This window comes from Colobus angolensis, unplaced genomic scaffold (assembly GCF_000951035.1).
Source record: "Colobus angolensis palliatus isolate OR3802 unplaced genomic scaffold, Cang.pa_1.0 Scaffold77, whole genome shotgun sequence".
Lineage (NCBI taxonomy): Eukaryota > Metazoa > Chordata > Mammalia > Primates > Cercopithecidae > Colobus > Colobus angolensis.
Window position 1 is genome coordinate 4,995,452 of NW_012121487.1, and position 22,269 is coordinate 5,017,720.

General features: G+C 36.9%; 1 protein-coding gene across 3 annotated transcripts in view; it reads right to left on the reverse strand.

Moving 5' to 3' along the window:
* Nucleotides 1-17,722: 17,722 nt before the first annotated feature.
* Nucleotides 17,723-22,269, reverse strand: part of FCRL1 (Fc receptor-like 1) — a 26,342-nt gene continuing 21,795 nt past the window's right edge. The window contains exons 7-10 of one of the 3 annotated variants that reach the window (XM_011928478.1): nt 21,478-21,560; nt 21,076-21,137; nt 20,413-20,444; nt 17,723-19,489 (exon numbers count right to left, since the gene is read on the reverse strand). In XM_011928478.1, coding sequence (XP_011783868.1) covers nt 19,480-19,489; nt 20,413-20,444; nt 21,076-21,137; nt 21,478-21,560 — 187 coding nt within the window. In that variant the 3' untranslated portion in view covers nt 17,723-19,479. Of the gene's footprint in view, nt 19,490-20,412; nt 20,445-21,075; nt 21,138-21,184; nt 21,257-21,477; nt 21,561-22,269 lie in introns of all 3 variants that reach the window. The other 2 variants (XM_011928477.1, XM_011928476.1) reach the window with 2 other exon arrangements.

Here is a 22,269-nt window from a genome sequence, read left to right on the forward strand (position 1 = left end):
GAGCAGGCGATGAAATGTGCTTTTTAGAACAGGTTTTGTATAATTAGCAAAAAAGGAAGTAGAATAGTGCCACAATGTTTAACCATTATCTTTGTCCTGGAAGGGCTAAAACAACTGTAGCTGATCCTCTCAATGCCAGAGAAATTTTGTATCTTGACACTCATGATAATACCTGGCATTTACATATGGGTTGTAATGAGTCAGACACAATTCCAAGTGCCTCGTGCTTACAAAATTATTTATTACCTTCAGCAAGTTACTGAAGTTGGCACTATCCCGTTTCACATGATTGAGGAAATTGAGGCATTAGTAAAAGTAAGTGTCTTAGTCCATTGGGGCTGCTCTAAAGAATACCTTAGACTGAGTAATTTATAAACAACGTGAGTTTATCACTCATAGTTCAAGAGGCTGGGAGGTTTAAGATCAAGGCACCAGTAGATTCAGTGTCTGATGAGGGCCTGTTTCTCATAGATGGTGACTTCTATGTGTTTTCACATGAAGGAAGGGGCGAACAAGCTCCCTCAAGCCTCTTTTACAAGGACACTAATCCCTTTCGTAAGAGTTCCACCCTCATGACCCCTAAAGGGTCATGTAATAAAAGGTGGATACGTTTTATTACTATTGCGTTGAGGATTAAGTATCAACATAAGAATTTTGCCAGGACACAAACATTTAGACCACAGCAGCAAGTGACCGAGATCAGCATAGTCAATTTCTAGTAGTAACAGATCTGGGATTCAAACCCAGGCAGCCCAGTTCCACAGTCTGGCTCTTAAACATTGTACCCTATTATCTTGGTATATTGCTTCTCAATGTTCTTAAAATAATAAGACCATTGTTTCAATAGCTCATATTTCTTAAGTAAAATTTTTCTTAGTCAATCGCTGACTTTCTAGAATGAGATTTTACTAAACTTCAAAACACTTGCACTATATTGCTGAAAACATTGCTATCTTTCTAATCTGTAATCAAAATATTGCCTATTTCTAAACTGCATTGCTTTTTGTACCCCAGGCTGATCCTAATATAGTTATCTCACACAAAGCAAAGCATGTGTTACGTCAACACCTATTATCACGCTCACTTTGATCAGATGTAGTCCTAGTGGATGTTGTCTCATAAATGAACCTTATGCAGGATGAAACTCTAAACCACAGAATCACAGGTGCTTATAAATAAGGGACTGACTGAAAATATTCATAGACTCAGTGTTACCTGTTCAGGTACTTAACATTTACCTGAATACTTAAAATTGAATTGTTAACAATTGAATATTTAACATTTTATATTATCATAGTTTTACTTTGAGAAATGCTAATATTTATATGTGATGGTCATTAAAGCCTTGCTTATAATAATGTTAAAAGAAAATACTAAAAATATCTCACAAGGAGAGATGTACGTTAAAAATAAGTTACATGTCAAAATACTGTGGAGAACCAAACAGCTGTTAAAATAATTATGTGGAATAATATTTAATAGCAAGATGTCTAGGATATATGATTACAAAAAAAAGTGGGCCGGGTGCAGTGGCTCACACCTGTAATCCCAGCACTTTGAGAGGCTGAGGCGGGTGGATCACGAGGTCAGGAGATCAAGATCATCCTGGCTAACACGGTGAAATCCTGCCTCTACTAAAAATACAAAAAATTAGCCAGATGTGGTGGCGGGCACCTGTCGTCCCAGCTACTCGGGAGGCTGAGGTAGGAGAATGGCATGAACCCAGGAGGCAGAGCTTGCAGTGAGCCAGGATCGCGCCACTGCACTTCAGCCTGGGCAACAGAGAGAGACTCTGTCTCAAAAAAAAAAAAAAAAAAGAAAAAGAAAAAGGAAAAAGGAAAAAGTGACTGCAGAGTACACTTTATCTGCTGCACATCATCCCCCGCTCTCCAATAAAAAGTGTCTGAGACAATTAGCACCGCAGAGTTACTGTAATTAAATTTAAAAAATCTAATTAAAGCTGATTTTTACTTTCCTCATTTTGCTTATTGTATTCTTACAATAAACATATGCTATTTATGTACTTTTTAAAGATTCATAAAAAACTAGGTTTTATGGCTTCTCTCATCTTAAAGTGTTGAAAACAATACTACTTTAACTTTCTGCATAGGCAAATGGTTTGCATGTGTTTGAAAGTGCAAGTTGCTCTTTCCCAGGACCAAAGCTAGTCACTGATCTTATCATCAGGTCTTGCCTGCTGAATGGGTTTCTAGGTGGCCTATAATTCCTTCCCATTCTGACCAATCTGGAAGCTATAGAAATTTTGTGGTTGGGAGGGAATTAAGGAAAGGAGTACAGAGAGGATCGTGAAAAGGATGGTGGTGGATTGGTGGTAGGTACAAGTTTTTCATAGACATCAAGGAGATTTTTCAAAATATCCATATCCCTTCACTGATTTCTACATACCTCTATGGAAATGTGGCCTCTTCAGTTAAGAATCAATATTTCTTAAGGTATTACCAAATGGTATGAGGTAAAATTCACAGTTGGTATAAAAGTTGCAGGTGGAAAGCAGCAATAATGAGGTGGGTGGGCCACAGAGGTGGCAATATATCCTCTAAGATGGTTAACATGTTTCATGTGGGTGCTACTCTGTATTTGACAGATCGCAGTAATTTACATGTGAATAGGCATATCCTGGAAGCACAGTTAAACTTGAATGCACAGTTGGCACTGTGACCAGAGATTAAGAGGCTTAATAGACACTTGGGTGACGGGGGAGGCGGGGGCAGGGGAAAGTAACTTAAAAATTAAGGCAATAGTGGCAGAAATAAAATTATGTGTTTGGAGGTTTGATCAAAGTGAGAGATAACAATACTTTTTGTGCAAGGATATTTTGCCACCAATAGGAGGGAGTCACAGGTATCAGAAAGAAGCAGCATTAGACATACATATAAATACCTCTTGATCAACCAGGTAAACCCTTAACATGGAGATTCCACAGGTGGTAACATATTGAAGCCTATTCTGCCAGACGCAGAGCAACAGTCATCTCTGTGAACCATGTTCAGTGTCCTGAATGGAATACAAAGTACAGTGCCTAGGTGGGGCATGCCAGAACTGAGACAGAGACAAACGGAGCCTTCAAAAAATATGTCAGAATAAAACAAATCACACCTCTTACTTGATGAATTTGATTACTAGGACAGTTAGAGTGGGAAAATAAAAAATGAAACAGGTTAACTTCCAAGATCCCTAGATAACATCTTTTGAGCTTGGGGTTCCCAGATCACTATGAGAGAATTAAATATCATAATATATGTGAATTACTTATCATAGTAATTGCTCCATAAATGGCAGTAAAAGTAATCATAGTCATGGTCATCATCATTGTTGTGGCAGCAGTGGTAGTAGCAGTTTTAATAATTACTATAATTACCTTGAGCAGCATGATACATCTTTGCTGAGTGGGGCTTTCCCTAATAATTTCCTGTCCAAGATAGTAACTAGATACTTTCTGAGTTCTATGGAGGTGATATTGATTGTTGAAGAACTTCTGCGACGGAACTGGCTAGACCAAATATTGTCCACGCAGACACTCTCCAGTGTAATTTAGACAGAGCCAGGCCCTTCTGCCCAGAAGATTTTTTACAATGAAATTTATTATTTCTAGAAGTCCACTAGGGCTCTGCATGGAGCAAATAGCATGAAAGAGAATTCAGACTGTTTAAATGCTTGGAAGCTAGTAGTCATTACCTTCATGGAAGATATGAAGATAATGATATCCCAGAGAATCAGAGAAGACAAGAATAAGTTGAAGTTTTAGATAGTGTATCTCTAGGGGACTAGAGTTTAACAAAGTTCGATTTTTTCCTCCTTCATGAAGATTATCAGTTCCTTTAGTAGCAATAGAAGCTATGGTAAATCCTTACTAAAGAAGGTATTACTATTCCTACGGTGGAAGTGGAAGGGAACCCAGCCTTGGTGTCTGAAGGGAGGCAGAGACGCAGGAAGACTTAGGGAGGCTCATAGAAGACATCAGAGCAATATCTGTGGTGGGGAGCAGCGTTCTCTCCATGTGTGAAAATACCTCCTAGCAAGTGGCCTGGGCTCTCTGAGAACAGCAGATGGGGAAGGATGCCTAGAGGTCAAATTCAGTTCACAGCTTTCTACTTTCTGTTTTAATTGTAAATGTGTGGGTTTTCCAGAAGGTGGATGGGTTATGACTTTTCAGACAAGAAGGCCAATGACCAAGGGGAGCTGTGAACCATGGATCGTCAACTACACCAACCCTTAGTAGAATCACCCACAGCAGCTTCCTGTGGGTGTCTTTCTGGCAGACTGGTGAAGATCAGTTATGTTGTAGTAGAAGAAGAAAGTAAGAACCAAGATCCAGATTACACTGATGGCTTTCTGTCTTGTTTTACCATGTTTTTTGTTTTTTGTTTTTTGCTCACTCTTCTAACAGACTCTGCTAATAACTTTTTCACAGTTCATAAAGATATGATTCCCAAGCAGAATCATTATTCATTAGGTCATTCATTCATGCATGCATGAAGCCATGCATTCAGTTACTCAGTTGAGTTTTATTCAATGTCCTCTACTTGATGGGCAATATACTTGGCACTAGACTTACCCAGATAAAAAGATATGGTCTCTACCCATATGGAAATTGCATTCTAGCATCAGAAGGCTAACAGAAAAGAGTAAACATACTTGTGTCCCACTGCTGTGGTGGAGCTCTGTACAGTATGTGAATGGACACAGTGGAGATTAAGGAATAAAGGCTTCCAGAAGAAATGAATATTGAGAGATAGGCAGATTTTATTCAAGCAAATAAGACTTAGGAAGATGTAGAAGTTCCAGGCCTAGAAAGCATCAGGAGCACCGTAAGAGGTCAGGGACCCATTCAGGCTGCTCAGATATCCACAGGCACTTTAGAATGGCAGATCCAAAGGTACGAGGAGGAGCATCACAAGAGGTAAGGCCCAAAGGTGGGAAGGTGGGAAAATCTTTATATTTTCATAGGGTGAAGGAGACACCCAACTCCATTCCCAGGAAAGAACACCATTAGATAAAACTCTTTTGGTCCTTTTACCATTGTCCCTTTATTCCTACTATTTGTTCCTCTGCATGGGAGAAGAGGCTCATCTGATTGGTGAGTTGGGTTGAAGATGTCAGCTCATGACCTTGTTCTCTCTCTTCACTTGTTCTCAAACAGAAAATAATCTCTTCCTGCTCATTTCCTTATGTGTAATTATCTCAATGAGTTGTCACAGAAGCCAGGGTCCTCTGCTGTCTGAACACAACTCTCCTAACAGTAAGTCCCAAAGCCTATTGATAGAAAAGTAGAGAAAATCTCCATTTGGCTCAAATAGAAGTCACATGATCTAGTCTAGTATGGTCATTATTAAAGCTGATATTTTGTCTCCAATCTGACTTTATTTGTCAACTTAGTTCCAAACCTGGAGAAGAGACATAAGGTGAGTAGCACCCATAAACTCCTAAATATTTCAAGACTAATGGTGGCATTTAAACCATGATCAGAACATTATTATTTTGAATTGGGACAGCAGGGTGTATGTGGACTAGAGGGAATAAAGATAGAGATCAATAGAAGAGATGTGTGGCCACTGATACCGTCCAGGTTGGAAAAGACGAAGGTTTGAACTAAGGTGGTTCTGACGAAGAGGAGGAGATAAATTTTGCCAGAGTCAAAATCTGCAGAGCTTCGTGACTGATTAGGTGTGGGGTGTAAGAGAGGAACCAGAATTCAGAAAGATATCTAGGTTCCTGGACTTTGTTTTTACTGAGTTACAAATCTGCTTCAATTTTATTTACGGCAGCCTGCTCTGCTTCTCTGGATTGAAGTCTTATTTTTTTTCCCTCATAATCCTTTATCCCCAAGATTCCTCTTAGAAGCTATCCCACACTTCCTGTGACCAAGCTCATTGCAATCTCATTATATAAATTTTGCAGGGATCTTCCAGATGAGCTGCTTCCTCATATTTTGTCTCAGCTTTAGTCTCCTTTCTTCTTTCTTCTCTCTTTAACCATCTCACCCAAATTTAGCACTGTCATTTCCTCAATGCCATAACGGCAGATTTGTCTGTGTCTTACAGGAAACTTACACACCTTGCGGCAAGAAACCACCATTATTGATCTGTCCAGGAAAACTAGTCATAAGAAGGTATACGGCAAACCTATAAATGGCCCACTGATGAAGGAACCCAGAACTGAGACAAGGATAAGGCAAAGGGTGGGATCAGTTCTAGAGCTATCTTCTAACAATTTCAGTGTCTGTGCATAACTAAAAATAGGATTTTCTTCCAGTGCTTCTCAATTAATTAAATTTTTCACTTTTATCTGGCATCAGATACACAGGAAACTATAAAGAAAAATAGTTTAAAGATATAATTGTGGTATTGGTGGATACAGTATTGGGAGAAAGAAAAAGGTTTTGGTTGCAAGGGAAAGATGATTGTAGAATAATAGCTCTCCACAAATACAGAGAAAATTAAGGGTCATCAATATTTTCAGAAAGTCTCTGATTCCAGCCAATTGGATCATCAGTTACTTATAATGGAAGATACGATCCAAGATGGCAAACTAAGCACTGGTATTTAAATTTTCTTACTTTCAAAATCCCCTTAGATGATGAAAAAATTTAAAAATCAAAATAAAATTCACCACCACTGGGAAAACAAGAAGTGGGGAATACTAGTTCTGGCGGGTTTGGGTAGACTAAAACAACTGAAAATTCTCCCACTTTGAATTCTCCCACTTAAATGCTTGTAAGTGATGAATAAATATTACACATTATTCAAATACATAACTATATATGTAAGAAAGAAGAGAAATTCCCCCGTTGCAGATAAATGGGGAAGTGAAAGCAGAGTGTTAAACATGTAAATTGGCATTACTCTTCCCCTGGGAAGAGTAAGGGAAGAAATTAAACAGTAGCTACTTTTTTTTATTTTTTCTTTTTGATGGACTCTTGCTCTGTCATCCAGGCTGGAGTGCAGTGGGGGCAATCTCAGCCTACTGCAATCTCTGCCTCCCAGGTTCAAGCGATTCTCCTGCCTCAGTCTCCCACGTAGCTGGGATTATAGGCGCCCGCCACTACGCCCGGCTAATTTTTGTGTTTTAGTACAGATGAGGTTGCATCATGTTGGCCAGGCTTGTCTAGAACCCCTGATCTCAAGTGATCCACCAGCCTCGGCCTCCCAAAGTGTGGGATTACAGGTGTGAGCCACCACGCCCAGCCAACACTAGATACTTTTTATGGGCTTAGTGTTTAAAATCCATGTGGAACTAGGAAACAAAACCTTAAGGCCTCAAGAGGAAGAAACTTGAAACTAAAACACCTGCATAAAGTGTGGACCCTCAAAAGGCCACCTTTTAATAAATGAATGGTGGGTCAGGGGGGAAAAATCCACCCATCAGCAAGGAGAGATGATAAGCAAGTTTGTCTTTGTATGAGTTCTGGGAAAAACATCAAATTTCCCCTGAAACAACTAAAGCCCAGGACCATGCCACATTAACGTGTGTGCTCTGGGAAAGTCCAAAGAAGGAGTTACCATAAAAATTGTTCCTAGGCCAATGAAATTTCCAGGGCTTAGCAAAACAAATGCAAAATGGATTTTGAAGGACACAGCAGAAGCCCAGGCCACAGTGATACCAGCAAGATGGCAAACTAGAAGATATTAGGCTTCATCCTCCCTCTCACACAAAAAAAGATAGTTATCTATGAAAGATAATAGCCTTAAGAGGGCTCTAGGGTCCACTTAAGAATTTACAGCAACACATTAGATGTAAAAAGAAAAAAAGAAGAATGATTACACAGAAATAATTTCTGGGGAGAATGGTGTACCTGAGACATCTGCAGATGGCTAGAAACAAAGATGGGTGGGAGCTATTCAGATCAGCCAGGCAGTAGGTGGCCGGCTCTGCAGAAAACATGGACATCTTTCACCACTAAGGCAACCAACAGCCTTCCCTGCTGCAGACTCCCAAGGAGAATATGCTGCTGCATGCCACCTTGCACACCTTTATCAGTGCAGCAATGAGGATGCCTGTGCCCTGAGCACACTACGCCAGACTCAAGCCATGGTTCCTCCACATGTGGCCATGCTTCAGATCCCAAATCTGTGCCTTTTTTCCATGGACACTATACATCAGACACTGGTGCCACTACCACTGCAAGCATGCCCTCAAGATGAACCTGGCGAAAAAGAGAGCCTCTTAGCCATGACTTCCCCAGTGGAACAAAAAGAGATTGGAAGGACCACAATAGCCTTCACCACTGAAGACCTTAACAGCTCTCACTATTGCTGAGGACACTCACAGCGTTGGCCACTGAGAATACCTGCAATCTTTGTCAACACCAATCTCAGCTGACAGAGCTGCATGGAGACTAAACTTCTGCACCTTCAGTGGAGCTAGAACTGCTGCACTCCTTCACCCCCAGCTGGTACCTTTTGTCCCATCTCAAGGGGAAGATTTTTCTCTGCTAAAGTCAGTATATAAAGTCTAGAAGAGATGACTGCTCCATCAATGTGCAGACATCAAAGAAAGGCAACAAGAAAAAAACAAGAAAACAAAATACCACCAAAAATTGCATGCCTGTAATCCCAGTTACTCGGGAGGCTGAGGCTGGAGAATCACTTGAAGCCAGGAGGCAGAGGTTGGAGTGAGCTGAGATACCACCACTGCACTCCAGTCTGGGCAATTTAGTGAGACTCTGTCTCAAACAAAACAAAACAAAACAAAACAAAACAAAACAAAAACAAGCAAACAAAAAAAAAACCCCAATGATCTTCCAGTAACTGACACCAAAGAAACTGAATTCCAAATTTGCCTGACAAATAACTCAAAATAATTGTTTGGAAGAAGCTCTGTAAACTACAAGAGAACACCCAAACAACTTAACAAAATTAGAGAAATAAGATATGAATAAAATGGAAAATTTAGCAGAGGGATTAAATCATGTTAAAAAGATAAATTCTAAAGCTGAAGAATATGATGAATGGAATGAAAAAAAGGCGATAGAAACATCAATAGCAGAATTGAGAAGTAGAAGAATTTGTGAATTTGAAGACATTATTTAAAAAATATCCAGTCAGTGGATAAGGAAGAATGAAAGAAAATGAGAAAGAATTCCTATGGAATTTATGGAACAGCATCAAGGCAGCTAACGTTTGCATTGTAGGAATTTAATAAAGAGAAGAGATCAGGAAAAGGACCAAAAGTTTATTTGATGAAATGATGTCTGAAAACTCTCCAAATCTAGGAAAAGATATAGACATACAGGTACAGAAAGCTCAAATATCTCCAATCATATTCAATCCAAAGAAGGCTACACCAAGACATTTTATAATCAAACTGTTAATAGTCAAAAACAAAAAGAATCTTGAAAGCAACAGGAGAAAAGAAGATCCTATTATAAGGGGATCCCTAAAAGGCTATCAGGGGATTTCTCAACAGTAATTCTGCAGGCCAGAAAACAGTGGGATGATATATTCAAAGTGCTGAAAGAAAAAGAAAAAAATGTCCAACTGGCTAGGCGCAGTGGCTCGTGACTGTAATCCTAGCACTTTTGGATGCTGAGGCTGGAGGATTGTCTGAGGTCCAGAGTTCAAGACCAGCCTGTCCAAAATGGTGAAACCTCATCTCTACTAGAAACACAAAAATTAGTCGAGTGTGGTTGCAGGTGTCTGTAATCCCAGACACTCAGGAGGCTAAGGCAGGAGAATCACTTAAACCCAGGAGGTGGAGGTTGCAGTGAGGTGAGATTGTACCACTGCACTTTAGCCTGGGCAACAAGAACAAAACTCCATCTCAAAAAAAATAATAAATAAATAAAGCAAAGATATTCAACAAAAAATACTTCATACAGCAAAGCTGTGCATCAGAAATGAAAGAAATACTTTCCCAGATGTGCAAAAGCTGAGAGAGCTTATCATCACTACATCTACTTTATAAGAAATGCTCAGTGGAGTTCTTCAACCTGAAAGAAGGGACACTAACTGATAACATGAAAACATGTAAAGTAGAAAACTCACTGGTAAATATTAACACATAGTCAATTTCAGAATATTCTAGTACTGTAATTGTGATATGGATTGATATGGATCTCATTTATATCTCTAGTGTAAAGGTTGAAATGCAGAAGTATTAAAAATAATTACAGTTACAATAATTTGTTAATAGATACACAATATAAAAGGATGTAAATTATGACATCAAAAACATAAAATGTGTGGGGAAGTAAAAAGTATAAAGTTTTTGTATGCAATCCAAATAAAGTTGTTATCAACTTTCATTGATATAACTACAAGATGTTTTACATAAGCATAATGGTAACCACAAAATAAAAATAAAAACCTATAATAGGTATATGAAAGATAAAGAGAGAAATTAAAGCATACCACTACAGAAAATCATCTAATCACAAGGAAAGACAGCAGGAGAGGAAGAAATGAACAAAGGATCTATAAAACAAGCAGAAAATAATTTAACAAAAGACAGTAGTAAATTTTTACCTATCAACAACCTTGAATGTGAATGTGTTAAATTCTCCAATCAAAAGATATAAAATGGCTGAATAGGCCGGGCGCGGTGGCTCAAGCCTGTAATCCCAGCACTTTGGGAGGCCGAGACGGGCGGATCACGAGGTCAGGAGATCGAGACCATCCTGGCTAACACGGTGAAACCCCGTCTCTACTAAAAAATACAAAAAGCTAGCCAGGCGAGGTGGCGGGCGCCTGTAGTCCCAGCTACTCGGGAGGCTGAGGCAGGAGAATGGCGTAAACCCGGGAGGCGGAGCTTGCAGTGAGCTGAGATCCGGCCACTGCACTCCAGCCTGGGCGACAGAGCGAAACTCCATCTCAAAAAAATAAAAATAAAAAAAAATAAAATAAAATGGCTGAATAGATTTTTTTAAAAGGCCAAGCTATATGCTGCCTACAAGAGACTCACTTCACCTTTAAGGGAACACATAGACAGAAAGTCAAAAGATGGAGAAAGGTAGCCCATGCAAATAGAAACCAAAAGAGAGGAAGAGTAGCTATACTTATGTCACACAAAATAGACTTTCATTCGAAAACTATAAAAACAGATGAAGAAGATTATTAATAATAAAAATGGGTCAGTTCCTCAAGAGAAAATAGCAATTATAAATTTATAACCACTCAATATCAGAGCACCTAAATATATAAAGCAAATTGAATTGATATTAAGGGATAGATCAACTGCAATATAATAATAGTAAAATTATTGAATGTTCCACTTTTGACAATGAATAGATTGTCAAAATCAATAAATCCCATAGGCTTTCTTTATTCCTTTCCATTATTTTTTCTCCTCTGATTGGATATTTCAAATAACCTGTATTTGAATTCACACATTCTTTCTTCAGATTCTCAATTCTGCTGTTGACACCTCTATATGCTTCAGACACAAAATAAGCAAAGAAATTTCACACTTGACCTACACTTTAGAGCAAATTGACCTAACATCTACAGAACATTCCATTGAACAGTAGAATAGGTATTCTTCTCAAGTACACAAGAAACATTCTTCAAGATAGATCACATGTTAGGACACAAAACAATTATTAATAAATTTAAGAAGATTGAAATCATATTGGTGATTTCAACCACAATGTTCCAACCACAATGTTATGAAACTAAAAATCAAAAACAGGAGGAATGCTGGAAAATTTACAAATATATGAAAATTAAACAACACATGAACAATCAATGGTTTGAAGAATAAATCAAATAGAAAATTAACAAAATCTCAAGACAAACAAAAATGAAGATACGTTCTAAAACTTATGATATGCCACAAAAGCAACTTTAAAAGGAAAATTTGTAGCAATAAATGCCTACATTAAAAAATATAAGAAATACCTCAAATAAACAACCTAACATGATACCTCAAGAAACTCGACAAAGAAGAACCAATTAAGCCTGAAAATCAGTAGAAGGAGAAAAATAACAAAGATTAGAGTAAAAATAAATAAAATAGAGACTAGAAAAAAATCATTGAAAAGACAAATGAAACTAATGGTTGCTTTTTGAAAAGAAACAAAACTGACAAAGTTTTAACTAGACAAACTTATAAAAATAGACAAAACTGAAATAAACAAAAATTACAAATGAAAGAGAAGACATAACTGATACCACAGAAATAAAAAAGATTATAAGAGACTACTATAAACAATTATATTCCAACAAATTGGATAACCTTAAAGAAACAGATTAATTTTTAGGAACATACAATCTACTGAGATTGAACATGAAATAATAGAAAACCTGAATGGGCCAAAAATGAGTACGAAAATTGAATCAGCAATTTAAAGAATCTCCCATCAAAGAAAAGTGCAGGACCTGTTACCTTCAGGGCTGAATTCTACTCACAATTTTAAAAAAGAACTAACACCAATCCTTCCAAAGCTATTGCAAAACATTTGAAGACAGAATACTTCTAAACTCATTTTACAAGGTGAGCATTACTCTAATACCCAAACAAGACAAGGACACTACAAGAAAAGGAACTACAGGCCAAAATCCCTGATGAACATAGATGCAGAAATCCTCAATAAAATTCTAGCAAACCAAATTCAACTGCACATTCAAAGAATCATTCACCATAATAACAAGTGGAATTTATCCCTGGCATGCAAGGATGATTCAACATAAGCAAATCGATAAACTGATACATCACATTAACAAAATGAAGTACAAAAACTGTATAATCATCTCAATAAATGCAAATGCAAATATATGCAAAAAAAGCATTGTAAAACATTTAGCATCTTTTTATAATAAAAACTCTCAACACATTAGGATAGAAGGAATGTACCTCAACATGATATAGGCCATATATCACAGCCCACAGCTAACATCATAGTCAATGGTGAAAACTTAAAGCTCTTTTTCTAAGCTCAGGAACAAGGCAAGGATGTCCACTATCACCACTTCTTTTCAGCATAGTACTGGAAGTTCAAACCAGAGCAAGTAAGCAAGAAAAAAATCCCAAAGGCATCAAAATGGAAAAGGAAGAAGTACAGTTGTCTCTGCTTGAAGATGACGTGGAACCATAAAGACTCCACCAAAAAACTGTTATACAGTAGTATACAAGATATAACTTTAACATACAAAATCAGTAGCATTTCTATACACTAACAACAAACTATCTGAAAAAGGAAATCAAGAAGACAATCCCATATGAAATGGAATAAAATACTTAGGAATAAATTTAATGAGGTAAATGAAAGGTCTTTGTACCAAAAACTATAAAATGTTGGTGAAAGATATTGAAGAAGATACAAATAAATGGATTGAAAGAATTAGTATTGTTAAAATGTCCATACTACCCAAAGAGATCACAGATTTAATGTAATCCCTATTAAATTTTGAATAATATTTTTAACAAACATAGAAAAAAATCCTAAAATTTGTATGGAACCACAAAAGGCCCCAATACAAAAAGCAATTTAGCAAACCAATTCTGCTAAAATTTAATGCCATTTAATTTGACTTGGTGAAATTTGTTCTTGAGCAGAAAGAACAAAGCTAGAGGTATTGCATTACCTGATTTCAAAATGTACTCAAAGCTTAGTAATCAAACAAGCATGGCAAGGGCATAAACACAGAAATATAGACCAATAGAACAGAGTAGAAAGCCCATAAATAATTTCACAAATTTATGCTCAATTGATCTTTGGCAAAGTACACACAAGAACAGGAACAAGAACACACAATGGGGAAAGGACAGTGTTTTCAATAAATGGTGTTGGGAAAACTGGATATCTACATGCTGAATAATAAAATTGGATGCTTATCCTACACTATACACAAAAATCAACTTAAAGACTTAAATGTTAAAACTTGAAACTGTAAAATACTGGAGGAAACATAAGGAAAAACTTCTTGACTTCAATCTTGACAAAGATATTTTTGGATCTGATCCCAAAATTATGGGCAAAACCAGAAAACAAAAAACAAAAAATCCAAAGACAGTATCTGCGAACCATATATCTGACAAGAGTTAGTATGCCAAATATATAAGAACCTCATGTAAACAAGGAAACAAATAATTCAGTTAAAAAATCAGCAAAGAACTTGAATAGATATTACTCAAAAGAAGACACACAAATGGCCAGCAGGTATATAAAACAGGTATATGTTAAACATTACTAATATCAGAGAAATGCAAATTAAAACCACAGTGGAATAGTACCTCATACCTGTTAGAATGTCTACTATCAAATAGACAAAAGATTACAAGTGTTGCCAAGGTTGTAGAGAAAAGGGAATTGTCTGTGGGAATGTAAATTAAAACATTCATTATAGAAAACAGTATAATAATAGAGTTACCATATGACCCAGCAATGTCACTACTGGATTTATATCCAAAGGAAATGAAATCAGTATGTCAAAAAGATATCTGCACTCCCATGTTCACTGCAGCATTACAATAACCAAGATATGGAATCAACTTCCCTGTCCATCAACGAAAGAATGGATTTTTAAAATGTGATATGTATACACAATGTAATACTATTCAGCCTTTAAAAAGAAAGAACTTATATCATTTATGACAATGTAGATGAATCTGAAGAGCACTATGCTGAGTGAAGTAAGTCAGGCACGGAAAGACAAACACCACATGATCTCACTTACCTGTGGTATCTAAATAACTCCAATTCATAGAAGCAAAGAGTACAATGGTGGTTGCCAGGGATTGAGGGGCAATAGGGAGTTATTGGACAAAGGATGTAACATTTCAGTTAGAAAGTTTTGGAGATCTATTATACAGCATGGTGTTATAGTTAATAGTAATGTATTCTATATTTGAAGACTGCTAAAAGATTACCTTGTAAATGTTCTCATTATAAAAAATGGTAAGTATGCAAGGTGATGTATATGTTAATTAGCCAAATCTAATCATTTCACAATGTATACATATATCAAAACATCACATTGTGTACCATAAATATATACAATGTTTATTTGCCAATAATACCATAACAGCCTTCACACACATGCAAAAAAAAAAAAAAAAAGAACCCAGGCCACATGGAATCCCCACATTGTACAGGACACTTCTCAATGTAAAATCACAAAATCTACCCAACCACCATAAACAAGGTTTAAAATATGTGAGAGGAAGAAAGATTGGTAGAGGCTAGAGTTCAAGACCAGTCTGGGCAACATAGTGAGACCCCATCTCTAGAAAAAGAAAATTAAAACTTAGCTGGGCATGGCGGTGCACCACTAGTTCCAGTTACTTGGGGGGTTGAGGTGGGAGGATTGCTTGAGTCCAAGAGTTTGAGGTTGCAGCAAACTATGATCATGCCACTGCGCTACAGCCTGGGTGATAGAGTGAGATTCTGTCTCTAAAAATATTATAATAAATATAAATATATTAAATAAATAAATATGAATTAAACAAAATATGTGATAAACTCAGGATTAAATGCCTAAAACTTCAAGTAGTAGATTTATCTGAGAATTACAGTGTATTTAAACTTGAAGCTTGTTAAAAATCATAAAATCAAGTGTTAAGCCAATAATAGTAAAACACAACAAATAACAAAAAAACTCTGTGAAGGAATAATAATGATAATTTATTTTTTGAGGACTCAATGTCATTTCAGGCACTGTCTTAAGCATTTTACACAAATAATTTTACTGAATTACCAAAACAACACTGTATTTATTTATATACAATTGTTATTTCAATTTTACACATCAAGAAGCACAAAAGGTTAATTAATTTAACCAAAACTGGAGAGCTAGTAAATAATGGAGGCAAAATGTAAATCCAGACAATCTTCTGAAACCATGCTTTTAACCATTTTGCCAATAAAATCTCAAAAAATGTAATCATTGAAATAGAAAATAAATAGGTTAAGCAATAAAATAGATAAACAGTTGAAGAAAGAACTAGCAAACTGAAAGATAGAGATTAAGAAATTACCTAAAATGCAATGAGTGATAATGAAATGAAAATTTGGCAAGACTAATTAAGAGTCATGAGAATAGAATGAAGTCTAGGAAACTTCTAACATAAATTTCTGAGGGAAAGAATTCAAATAATAGAACAGCAGCAGCATAATAATAAAGAGATAATAACCAAATATTTTCTAAACTTGAAAAAAGGCATGATACGTTCGACTTGAGTTATTAATCTCTAGCAAAATAAATCCACATTTAGATAAATCATAGTGGAATTGCATAATATCAAATATAAAAGTTTTAAAGGCAACTGGAGAGAAAAGATAGATTAATTATAAAGAAACAACAATTAAATAGATTTCTCAAAGAAAGCAGTAGAAGCTAGAAGACCATAGAATAAAATATTACAACTGTTGTGCACAAAGCTATGCTATTAATCTTAAATTCTGCTTTTGGACTTTTTGGACAAATAAACTCACAGACCCTATCAGAAATGATGGGAAAGTTTAAGTTCTTAAAGAAAGAAATTGATTAAGAAGAAGTGGAATGTAAGAAACCATAGATAATGTTTAATGTGAGTATTAAGGTAAAGAAGGGGTGATCATACAATACAAGCAAGTTCAAACTCCTGATCTCATGATACTCCAATTTCATCCTTTGAGGCCCTCCATGAGCTCCAGGCACATGGCACTGGCAGGCAAAATATAAAATGTAAAAAAGCTGTGTTAGTTCTATAAAAAGAAAATGAAAATGTCCATGGACCAGAAACAGAAAATCAAAACAGAAAATGTAAATGAAGAAAATAAGAAAGCAAGGATATCAAGAGAAAGAACATGAAAGCATGGAAATAGAAAGTACAGAGTTCTGAGCTGGGACTAAATTTGATGTGCTTGAGGAAACCTGAGGCTAATGTGCTTGAAGTGAATTATGCAAGGGGAAGAGTGGTAGGAAGATCTGTAGTATTAGTTGGAGTCCAAAACAGGCTTAGGTTGAATTTAAGTGAGATAAGATAGAATAATAATAAAAGGGAAAAGAACAGACTATTTAAATAAACAGTAGTGAACAATTTATGTGTTTGAAAAAATGTTAAATCCCTACCCCTCATTTTAAATTAAAAAAAATACATAAAGATAAAAACAGTAAAAGTTAGATTCTTACCTCATACCACATATACACATAATGTATTGAGTGAATATATAATAAAACTATGGAGGCATTATAAGAAAATATTAGAATGTTTTATAACATGGCAACATGGTCTGATAGAAGATGACAGAAATATAGGAAACTTAGAAGCCAAGATTTTAAAAAATTGAGTTTAGCTGTGCAAAAACTAACCTTCCATATTTTAAAATTCACTGTAAACAAAAAGTGAAGCGAAAGATTGCACAAAAACATTGGCATCACATACAATGGAGAAATGGTCAAAAGCATAATGTTCAGTAGTTGTTTTCAGAGTGGCATAAATAGACTGGACATGAGTATGAGGGAACTTTCTAGAGTGATGAAAATACTTTAAATCATGATAAGGGTTTGGATTACTTGAACACATGCATTTGTCAAATTGATGGAACTATGCACATAAAATCTGTGTATTTCACTGTTATAAATTATGCCTTAATAAATAGTTCCTATAAAAACTGTAAGAAAAACACAAATGACAGAAAATGGGCAAAGGCTGAACACAGGACTCTTTCTCTCTCCTGCTGCCATGTGAAGAAGGACATGTTTGCTTCCTCTTCTGCCATGATTGTAAGTGTCTGGAGGCCTCTCTAGCCATTTGGAACTGTGTGTCAATTAAACCTCTTTCCTTTATAAATTGCCCAGTCTTGGGTATGTCTTTGTTAGCAATGTGAGAACTAACGAACACACCCCACAAACCGATTTCCCAGATGTTATGGGTGGAGATATAAATTGATACAGCCTTACCTTAGAGACACTGAAGACTATTTAACAAGAATATTTAATATGCATAATCTAACAATACTAGATTTACAAATTTGTCCTTCAGATAGTCCAGCAGGAGTGCATAATATGCTCATACAAAGACATTTGTTTGAACTTTGTTTTTATAATATGAATTATTTTGGAACCTCCTTAATGTCCACCAGTGGTGAGAAGGATTAAAATATATTATGATAGTACTTAATGCCACTGAACTGTACACTTAAACATGGTTAAAATGATCAATTTTATGTTATGTATCTTTACTACAATAAAAAAAGAAAAAAGTTATGATTTATCTATATAACACACTACTATAGAGACTTTTAAAATAGTATAATAGATCTATTTGAAAATATTTTATGATGGTTTGTTAGATAGGTATACTTCTAAATATTTATATACTTACATGTATGTATAAGTATGTACACAAAAATAGAAAACTTTCTAGAGAGCTACCTGTAAAGTTTTTAGCAATAGTAAACATTTGTGTTAACTTACAGGAAAGACTTTAACTTTTTACTTTATATACCTCCAAATGTTTATTCATTCATAAGAATGAGTGTCTGGTTGTTTTAAAATTAAAATACATTGCTTGAGCCCAGGAGTTTGAGACCAGTCTGGGCAAAATGGTGAAATCTGGTCTTTACATAAGGTGAAAATCAGCCAGGTTTGGTGGCATGTGCCTGTAGTCCCAGCCACTTAGGAGGCTGAGGTGAGAGGTTCACTTAAGCCTGAGAGGCAGACGTTGCAGTGAGGCGAGATTGTGCTACTGTATTCCAAATTGGGTGACAGAGTGAGATCCTGTCTCAAATTTAAAAAAGAAAAAATAAGATACAGACTTCAAACCATATTACCACGATTTCAAAAATTTTGTGAATAAAAGAAGACACACTGTATTCATAAAGCTTCTAGGGGCTGTAGTAGATACATAATTTTGGATGTGGTATAGGTTGGCCTACATATACAGAATATGTGACTAAAATTACGTGTAATCACAATAACTTTTTATGTAACTTTGTTTTAATTCTAATTTGGTAACAGTGACTAAAAATAAATATAATCATATTTTAGGTGGAAACTCGATGACCCATGTAAGTGGCAGCGCTGGAGTTCTGTGCTGTCTGGGCAGAGAAAGCACTTGGACTGAATGATGATGGTCAGTTTTCTCTGTGAAGTCCTGCAGAATCACTAACCTTGAGTTCATGTGCTCTAAGCTTCACTGTCCCTCCATCCCAAGATCCTAATTTATTTTATTCCATCCTGTTTTCCCTTGTAAATAGAAGAGCACAAGTTGACCTTTCTCAAAGGAGCCAGCAGGAATCTGGTTCTGATAACAAAGTTCCTGTCACTCCTGTGTCTATTGGTTCTTCTAGGTAGTTTCCTCAGGGCTGCGCCAACTTCACTTCACAGTAGATCAGTAGGTGAAGGAATAGTGCCATGGAGAATAGCATCCAGGAGAGGTATACTGGAAAGCGAATGCCCCAGGATCCCTGAAGAACATATCAGGTCTGAGGCTTGGGGTCACGGATGGTTTTCAAAGGGCAGAATCCTCCATAACCTTACATAGCATCTTCATAGTCCACATCTGTAATGTTTGCTTTCCTCAGCCTGGAATAGATGTCTAAGGAAACCTGGAAGCAAAGGTTAGGACTAGAACAGGGAAGACAAGCAGAATATGCCTCCACTGGTCCTCTTCCCTAGTCAGCTTGGATGCATCTTATCATGGCTCATCACATAATGCAAAAATCAGGGCCTCTTGAAAAACTGTGGTCCAAGGCCAGCATTTTCAGAGTGCCTGTATCCCACTGGTGGACTACAGAGATGATCCTGATAAGCTGCAAACTGATGCAAACATACAATGCCTTTCCTCATTCTTATGGGCCATTGTTAGGCAGCCCCATGGGCTGTCATCTTTTAAAAGGTTGTCAGAATTTTGTGCTCATAAATTAAATTTAGCATGTCACTGGAGTTTACCAAGGATTTGAATTTTGTCCTGAGATATTTAGCTGCCACACTACACTAGACAAAACTGCAAAGCACCTACTGTTTTTGCACACATGCACAGAGTTGGAATTTCTGCAGTTTTAAGAAAGTATTTTTGTATCAGTGATATCTTGAATTATTCAAAGTTTACCAAATGCTAATTTTTAGTGACACAAGTTACTATTAACTTAGGTTTGTTCAATACTAATTTAGTTGCTGTAGATTGTTTGGTTAACCTTATAATACAAAGTGATGGATGTATGGCTCAATAATATTTTAGGATAAAGATTTTCCAATAAATAGAATTTTGAGACTAGGTATGCACCCTAGTTTAACTAAAAATCATTCATGTGTGCATTGCTAAAGTAAGTGAATTTGTAAGCCTCCAAAATTTCCTTGTACAATAATCCCTTATTGTTGTAACTACATGTTTTTACCTCAATTTCGTTGGGAGATAGAGAAGAGGTAGACCATGGGATTTTTGCTCTAAGTGGCTATAATTTAAGAAGTTTGAGAACCAGTCCCTAGAAGAAAGAAAGAACATGGAGAAGAGAACAATAGAGACTCTTACCTGGTCCTCCATATGTGTCCCCAGGGTTTCTGCTGCGGAGAAAAGGCAAGTGCTATGACATTCCACTTATATTTAAAGTCCTTCATTAAACTTGTGTTAAGAAAAGCTTCTTCCTCTCCCATCTATTTCCCATTAATTGATTTCCATTAATATTTTCTGTCTTGCTTTTCTGTTTATCACAAGTATGATTCCCTTAGTAGCCAGAGGAAAATCGACACCCTGGGGGTGGGAAGGTAAGTAGAGCCCCTATGCCAGGAAGGGCCTTTATGCGTCTCAGCTATTCTGGGCCAACCATGTGTAGAATGGGACAAGAGCACCAGCTAGGCAGCTGTGCTGGGGTTATGAGGACTGTGTCAGGCTACTCAAAGAGGGCAGGCAGAAGCCATCACCTCTGATGCTGCCACATGACTGGGGAGTGAGGCATAAAATGTAGGCCTTACAATGACACCTTATTGTTAACTACATGTTTTTACCTCCATTGTGTTGGGATGTTGGGAAGAGGTAGGCCATAATGGGATTTTTGCTCTTTCTAAGTGACTATAATTTAAGAAATTTGAGAGCCCAGCCCCAGAGGAAAGAAAGAACCTTAGCATTAGCTCTGGGCTCTACTCAAGGTAGCTCCAGACCCAGGGACAGCCATTAAGTATACACAGTGATGCTCACAGCCTTCTGCTCTGAAGAATGCTGTTGTCTGCCATGCACAGCCACTGATTGTTCTCTTGGTTCTAGGAAAGACAACAGTCAGAGACAAATTTACTCCCCCGTTTCTTACCTGCTGCTGATTCCTGCTCCGGCTGGTTATAGTACACCAATGAATAAATCTCATGCCCACTTACAACATTCACTGCAAGAGAAGGAAGGAGACTTCATGACACAGCCCCTGATTCCTGTCTTTAAAATTACTCCATACCTTCCACCTGTCACAGCCATGAAGACAGATGAGTCATTTGTTTGCAGTAGAGGCTGGGGCACAGCAAAGTCAGGTCTGGCTAGCAAATGTTATCCCATTGTACCTTCCCAAGCTTGCTGTACCAACTTTGGCCTGGTTCATTTGGAAAGGCTCACCATTTTCGTATATAGGCTGTAGCTGTCCTGGGGTAGGTGAGTTGAGGTAGGGGAACTCTTGGGGTACAGGGCTGGGAAGGCTCCTGCAAACACAGAGACACATGTTACTTATCTGAAATTATATCCCAGACAATGCAGATATCACACTGAAGGAGAGAAGCCTATGACAAATGGTCCTGAGCAGAATACTAAGTTATGGGGAAATGAGCCCCTAGAAGGCACCGCAGTGTGGCACGAGCCATGGCCCTGTGCACAGGCTGTGGGGCACTGCAGACCAAGCACATGAGCGTAAGGCGTGGTATTGCCCATTCCCAGAATAGTGTCATTCGCATCATGAGTGCTCCCTAAATATTAAATGAATAAATATTGACTCACTCCAGATGGAAAACACTTTGCTTGGCAGAACAAGCAACTTGAGGAAGGGGCAAAAGAAAATGCTCCTTCTTGTGCAGGTACCAGTGAAAGAGTGCTGCTCTCATTTGAAAAAAAAAAAATCTGTTTATTGTTGGCATAAATCATAATACATTATATTAAAAAGACAACTAAACATTGGTATATCTAGATGGGAGTATTTTAAAAAATATTTTCCTCCTCTAAACATCTAAAGAGTTTCACCAATAACTGTTCAGTATGTTTATTCCTGTCTGTCTTACATTCCAGAAATGTACATGTATCTTACCTACCCTAAAATACTTTAAAACTTTCAAGAGCTTTTTATATTTTCACACCTCTCAGCACTCAACGGAATGGCTTATAGATCCTCAAATATTGGTTGACTGATTGAATGAATTC